The sequence below is a fragment of the Anarhichas minor genome, unplaced genomic scaffold, assembly GCF_050575085.1.
Source record: "Anarhichas minor isolate MPS153535 unplaced genomic scaffold, ASM5057508v1 ptg000004l, whole genome shotgun sequence".
NCBI lineage: Eukaryota > Metazoa > Chordata > Actinopteri > Perciformes > Anarhichadidae > Anarhichas > Anarhichas minor.
The window spans coordinates 2,601,498-2,608,022 of NW_027466450.1; the positions used below are offsets into that span (position 1 = coordinate 2,601,498).

The 6,525-nt window shown below is 43.1% G+C and overlaps 2 protein-coding genes across 5 annotated transcripts; one reads left to right on the forward strand and one right to left on the reverse strand.

Annotated features, from left to right (window-relative positions):
• Positions 1 to 489: 489 nt before the first annotated feature.
• On the forward strand, positions 490 to 4,995 carry LOC142965209 (inosine-uridine preferring nucleoside hydrolase). Of its 4 annotated transcripts, XM_076106022.1 has the most exons (7): positions 490 to 863; positions 1,357 to 1,501; positions 2,227 to 2,428; positions 3,424 to 3,603; positions 3,697 to 3,808; positions 4,232 to 4,368; positions 4,510 to 4,995. In XM_076106022.1, the coding sequence occupies exons 2-7, from the start codon at positions 1,437 to 1,439 to the stop codon at positions 4,855 to 4,857; spliced, it is 1,044 nt and encodes a 347-aa protein (XP_075962137.1). In that variant the 5' UTR covers positions 490 to 863; positions 1,357 to 1,436; the 3' UTR covers positions 4,858 to 4,995. The 4 variants fall into 4 exon arrangements, with proteins under 4 accessions (XP_075962137.1, XP_075962130.1, XP_075962150.1 ...); XM_076106015.1 differs by having other exon boundaries at positions 490 to 1,501; XM_076106035.1 differs by lacking the exon at positions 1,357 to 1,501 and having other exon boundaries at positions 491 to 863.
• Positions 4,941 to 6,487, reverse strand: coa5 (cytochrome C oxidase assembly factor 5). Its single transcript, XM_076106109.1, has 3 exons — positions 6,248 to 6,487; positions 5,576 to 5,659; positions 4,941 to 5,321 (listed from the first exon to the last, which is right to left on the reverse strand). Exons 1-3 carry the CDS (start codon positions 6,347 to 6,349, stop codon positions 5,280 to 5,282), a joined length of 228 nt encoding a protein of 75 aa, XP_075962224.1. The 5' UTR covers positions 6,350 to 6,487; the 3' UTR covers positions 4,941 to 5,279.
• Between the last annotated feature and the right edge of the window lie 38 nt (positions 6,488 to 6,525).

Here is a 6,525-nt window from a genome sequence, read left to right on the forward strand (position 1 = left end):
ACTACATGTAGTATAATTTATAAAAATATTTTTCCCATTATCTCATTTTCTCATTGCACAGCTCCTGTCTTCCTCAGTTGCTCTGCTTCCAGTGCAGCTTGTTTTAAGTAGAGCTTTTATCCAATCAGATTTCACCTCTGTGTCTCTAGGTTAGAACAGAGACAGAGGCCTGCACACTCTCACCTGCAGCCAGTGCAGATTAAAGTAAATGGGGACGATATTGTTGATTGTCATAGTGTTCCACCAATCAGATCTTTAGTTTGAGATGTTGGGCGTAGTCTTTGACTATCAGAGCCTGCGCGCCGGCCTATAATGACGTCAGCATTACATGCCGCTCAGTGTCCGTGTGTAGCTTTCCCGCGAGGTGCAGTGTGCTGTGATTGGTCAGTGGGCGAGCACGTGACTATCGTGAAACGAAATTTAACAGCCAGCAGAGGCTGATGGGTAGTGAATCACATCACGTGATGCAGCTCAACCAATCAAAATGCATTCTGACTGAGTGAGATGCACCATGACACAGGGGGCTGAGACGAGGAAAGACATTGCAGAGCAGTACGTTCAACGTTCAGTTTCTGAAAGTAAAATCCTATGATAATCTCTTTGGGTTGCGGCTTGTCATTAAAAGGAATGACTGGATCCCACAGCCAGACCAGCTGAGATCATTATATTTTCCTGAATTTAGGCTTTTGCATTTCTAAATGCTCTAGCATTATTCAAACGACTCGTAGCGAACGGGTTAATACGAAGATGTACATAGTTACAGCATTAAAAATGAATAATAGCTGTGGCGCCATAATGTGGTTATAAGGTGGTATTTCAGCTGCAGGACAGCAGTGAAGCGGCTTCATCACCGAACGAGCAAGGTAGGCAACTGCCCCGGGGTCACAGATTTTTAAAATCTACAGTAGTCTCATGCAAAAATACTTGGATAACTGCAACAACAACAAAATTAGGAATATGCACAATACCGGGACCCTGAAACTGAAGCAGACACTTGCAATTTAGCCATCATTAAATGGATTATTTACAAATAAATCATGATAATAAAAACAAAATAAAGTATTTCCCGCTAAAGCTATTCCCGGAAGTGACGTCATTGCCATAGATCGTATCGTTTAAAGGCGAATCACTCCAGTATTCAAACAATGTCCCAATGACCCGAACTGGACATGTGTACATTCACCCACGCATGCGCGTATTGATCTAAACCACTACAGTTTAGAACCCGTGTAGAAAGCAGTGGCGGGACGGTGTCACCGGACACGTATTTGTACTCCTCTCTAGCTTTGTGTTAACACGTGAGTTTCCACCATAACACCACAATGTGAACAGGTGCTCCTCTGCTTCTCGGTGCAGATTTTTTTTTAATTTGGTGCCCAGAAATTACGGCAGAGTGAGAGCTCGCTCATCCTCCTCTCAGGGCTCCGTCTGTCTGCATGGCGGTAACTTTAGTCCGATGCGCTGCAACAACATCCCACGTTTTCAGCGGCTCTGCGTGGAGGTGAGACGAGACTGCTCTTTTACACATGTGACCTAAAAGCCGAAGAGACGCTTGAGACACTTTACACAGACACCGATACTTGCAACGTCTTCATGTTTCTCTCTAACAGCTGTCATGTTAGCTTGTTGTGTGCCTCTGTCGACCAAACAGATTAATGAACTCGTGGAAGACATTTGAAGGCTCGTGAATGAAGAAATTACAGAAATGAATCTTGTCACTATATTTAAAAACACACACATTTTGCCAATAATACGTCTGTACAAAAGTTTCAAAATCAGGACTGTGACAATTTATGGAGTATTTTTCGTATTACTAATTTTACTAAAGTTAAGGATCTTCACCTTTCACTGTAAATATACTAATATTAATACAATTTGAATGTGTTTTGCATGGGACACTTGCAACAAGTGGTGTGTTTATTCCCCATCTGTTAATAGACATTGATTAACAAGAAGCTTAGTTTATTATTAACTTTTGCTTCCTGTTGCATGACTCCCACTCAGCCCGCTCTCCATTCAGATACTGATTTACTCCCTGGTGCTCAAAGGTTGTTTGCACTCAGCTACAAGTAGGTGTGAATTAAACAAACAGCAGAGCTCACCACAGCTCTCTCTAACTTGATCTAGGGTAAACGTTGTGTCCAGCTTCCTGGAGGAGCACGACACAAACTAAAGTGTCTGAGTAACAGTCGCTCTCAGCAGTGTTTTGTTCTTATTGGACTGTAGTCTTTGCTCCTCAGGGTCCACGATGAGCAAGAAGCTGCTGGTGGATGTAGACTGTGGGGTGGACGATGCTCAGGCCATCTTGTTGGCGCTGGCCGCCCCCAACGTGGAGCTCCTGGGCATCACCTGTGTGCATGGAAACACCACGGTGGAGAATGTGTGTAAGAACACACTGCGAGTGCTGCAAGTCTGCAGTAAACTTGAGGTGGGTGCAGGAGGTTACTGTTGTTTTCCATACAGTGTAGATATTTTGTGATCCTGACATGATTTACTGGTGAGTATTGTCTTTTTTTTTTATTGACCATCATCAATGTGTTTGTGAGTGCAGCAAGGCCGAGATAATCATTGGCATTATAAAACTGCCCAACAATGACTTGTTGTTTGTCAAGCCGCATGACATTGGGGCAGGAACTGGACGAAAGGGCACAACGGTTTGAGCTCAGATAGCTTGAGTAGAAAAGTAGCATGAGCAGATATCTATATTAGACTACTGCATTCCAAAAGAAATGTTGGAGAAAATGGGAAGTGTGCTCTGGTTTTGGTTAGGTGCTCTGAAAAAGGAAATAAAACCAAACATTCGACACAATGTTATTTTTGTGATTATATTAAATATAACCACTGCTTATAATTTACAGTTTTACACATAAAGCGCTTTGTCTCACTCAATGGAAAAGTCTGTTGATTAGACTTGCCATTAATCGACCGGACGTCATCAATCCCATCATACCAGTGCCTACAAATATAGATAGAACACTTTTTTCATGTTGTTCCCCATCTGTCTACTGTCAACTGCTGTATCTATTTAAGGTGTTAAATGTTCCCGAAAAGTACTTCAGAAAAGCAAAACGTCATATAGTCCAGATTTGTTAAACAGTGTATTTGAAAAACTAGCATAGCATACTAGATATACTACATCTTTGTAAGGACAATGTACAGAAGAGTTTTGTTGATTAATAATAATCATCCAAATATCTGTTTTTGAATAATTCAGTCAGAAGTAAAGTAAAATCATTTAACATCTAATGTGGCTGTATAATTTGCTAAATGATGTCTCATAATTTGTATTATCATATCTTGTAGTGTGAATTAGCATAACAAGGAAAATCACTGCATAAATGGACAGAAAACAGTTTGGAAGCTGTGTAGTAATAACAGCAGTATACATGTTTGTTTCATCTGCTGTGCTCTTCTTTTTCTCAGATTCCAGTGTTTAAAGGTGCAGCTAAGCCGATCCTCGGGAAAAGCATTGATGCGGGACACTTCCACGGACAGGACGGGCTGGGAGACGTTCCTGACCCCAACGCTCCCGGTCTGGACCTGGTTCAGAAGGAGGGCGCTGTGTCGGCCATGATCAGGATTGTCAATGAGAACCCAGGGGAGGTGAGAGAGGTGTTAGACAGGTTTGTGTGTGTGTTTAGAGAGTGAGTGTGTGTTTGCCCCTTTCAGGTCTGTAAGTCTAGGTTTATTCCCCAGGTGTCTCTGGTTGCCACGGCCCCTCTCACCAACCTGGCTCTGGCTGTGAGGATGGATCCGTCTCTACCGAGCAAACTCCGAGGGCTCTACATCATGGGAGGCAACACCGAATGTCAGTGAAATCATGAACTTGAACCAAAAGGTGGTGAAGGTGATGCAGTATTAGAGGGTTAGACAAAATAATGTACTTTGAGGAAATGGACGTTTTCCATTTTCCATTTCTTTCACCGTTGCACCTCTAATAAGGGTGAGGATTTTCTGCTTTATAAACTGAATATTTTGGGGTTTTGGACTGTTGGTCAGGTAAAACAAGTCAATATTTTCCATAAGTTTCTGCTATTCTGACAAAAACATGAGACAATTAATCGAGATACGATTATTAGCTGCAGCCCTAAGTGTCACCCCAGTGTTTGTAATTTGAATCAAACAACTTCAGAATTTAAATCCTTGTCTGTTCAAGTGTTCTCATTATTCTGTCCACATCCTGTAACAGTGGCGTTCAGTGTGTAATCAGCGTCTTTCTTTTCTCCTTCAGCTCGAGGAAACACCACGGTGTGCGGCGAGTTCAATTTCACTGCTGATCCAGAAGCTGCGTACATCGTACTGAACGACTACCAGTGTCCCACCTACTTGGCCTGCTGGGAGTTCACCTGCTACAGCAAGCTATCCTGGGCAAGGCTGTTTTACACATTGTAGCATATTAATTCCTCAGACTAACTACAGCACATAACCCTTTTTAATAAGTTAATGCATCAACGTAATAATCAGAGACACAATCCTGCTCTGTGTTCACATTTTTTCTGGTGTCGACAGGAGTTTTGCGACGCCTGGTTGGCGCAGGACACCGAAAAGGCTCACTTCATGGCGCGGGTGTTCAAGCACAGCATCGAGGCGTCACAGAGCGAGCGCCTGCGGAAGGAGTTTGTCGCCGGCACAGGTTTCGTCTCCTGCGACTCGTACGCCATGGCCGCCGCCGTGGACGACTCGTTCATCACAGAAAGCGACCATTATCCGGTCAGCGTAGAGCTGACGGGCACGCACACCAGAGGCATGATGATCATGGACACTGTGGGCTTTCTGAAGAAGGCTCACAAGGCTTGCATCATGAAGAAGGTGGACATGGAGAAGTTCAAGCAGATGATGATGGCCGCTTTAAAATGATGTTAATGTTATGGTTTACCTCAATTGTGTGACGTCATCATAGAAACAGTATTTTACACTAGAAATCATGTGTTTCAGTCAGATGCGATTTGATGACAGCACTTTATTTAAAGTGTAATAAACTCTCTTTACATTTTATTCATTGCATTAAGTTTCTCATAGCACACACACACACAAAGAAAACAGCTCCAGGGTTTGTCAGCACTACATGTTGCTGCAGAGTTGGTAATCCTTTTGCGTACATTGTTCTTTTAACATTTGGTAGTCCTTTGTTCCCCACTTCCTTGAAACATGCGCTTCAGATGCAGATGAGAAACTGCACTGACCCGTGAGCAGCGCTGATGGACGATTTGAATCATTAGACGTGTTAACACTTGCTCTTCCAGCATTCACTCAACCACACGGCTGCATCAGGCGGTTCCTCAATAGCCTTTCCTTCCTCTGAATCTCGACCTATTGTCCAGCTGTCAGAAGAGGACAGACATTGGTCAGCGCGCAGCTTAAAAACAAGTCGAGTTATCTTTGTGTAAGACAGAATTTAATGTAAACATCAGGCATTCGTTTTCAATATGCTTCTGGTCACCATGGGAAAACAGCTTACAGACACAAATGGCAAGAGGAAGATAAACATTCCCTGCACTCTTTACTCCTCCACCTCCCACCGGTTCCTTGTTGCACAAATGTTTTCAGAAGTGCAATGTAATTACCGCTGACTCACCATTGACCTTTTGCACTCAAAGAAGGATGTCTGCAGGGCTTTGCAGTGGCCTTCCTTCAAACACTCACTGGGCAGCTTCCCCTCCTGACAAATTAAGAAACCAGTTATAATACACTAAGCACAATGTGCATTCTCTCCCACAAATATATTAGAACCTGATGTACAAGTCACATTGACTTCTGTTTGAACAAGGTTTAACACTGAATAACACGTAAATCTAAGCTTGTAATGCATCCGATGCTTTCTGATGGTGTGAGATGCTTTGACAGAGCAGTAGCTTAGCTTACTGTAACTTAATCATCTTAAGTAGTTATGGTTACCGGCATTGCGTTAGCTTGTTAGCTAGCAAACGAAGCAATACGTATTCTATAATAAGGAGTAAAGTTGACACCAAATTGAACCGCGTCTCACATCAACTCGATATTAAAAGGTCCGTTTTTACAGTAGAGTTCGGCGTTAGGTTCAGTTCCGGTTTGTTACAAACTGCTTGTGGTTGGTTGTTACAGAGGTGACTAGTTGGGGTTACGGTTCAATTTAGGTGGCTTAAAGGTGACTGTTCAACTCCAGGCGGTTGTAGACTAACGTTAACATTAATATGGTCCAACAACGGGCCGTTTCAAACATGTACTTATTACATCTTACTTATGTTACGACCAGAGGACGTTCACTTACCTTTACCACGCAGTCGTGCTGAAGGAGACAGGCCTTGAAGTCCTCTCTGATGCCGGAGCAGGCTCTGGTGTCTTCCTCTTTGTCCTCGTAATATTTCGGCATTGTGCAGAATCCACTTTAACACCAATGTTCACTTATTCATAAATTCACAAGAGCAAGAATGCGCTAGTTAACGGTGGCACCAATGTTATGAAAGCTCTCAGCCGCCATGTTTCTCAAACTGCATGATGGGAAAACGGAAGAACATCGGCACAGAGAAGTGCATGCTGGGAAGGTTT

Excerpts from the sequence above, each read along its gene's own strand:
- LOC142965209 (XM_076106015.1), top strand. The coding sequence starts at position 1,437 with ATGGCGGTAACTTTAGTCCGATGCGCTGCAACAACATCCCACGTTTTC. Across the intron at positions 3,604-3,696 it reads TCAATGAGAACCCAGGGGAG|GTGTCTCTGGTTGCCACGGC; the intron begins GTGAGAGAGGTG and ends TTTATTCCCCAG. Across the intron at positions 4,369-4,509 it reads GCTACAGCAAGCTATCCTGG|GAGTTTTGCGACGCCTGGTT; the intron begins GCAAGGCTGTTT and ends TGGTGTCGACAG.
- coa5 (XM_076106109.1), bottom strand. The coding sequence starts at position 6,349 with ATGCCGAAATATTACGAGGACAAAGAGGAAGACACCAGAGCCTGCTCC. Across the intron at positions 5,660-6,247 it reads AGCACGACTGCGTGGTAAAG|GAGGGGAAGCTGCCCAGTGA; the intron begins GTAAGTGAACGT and ends TTAATTTGTCAG. Across the intron at positions 5,322-5,575 it reads TTGAGTGCAAAAGGTCAATG|CTGGACAATAGGTCGAGATT; the intron begins GTGAGTCAGCGG and ends CTCTTCTGACAG.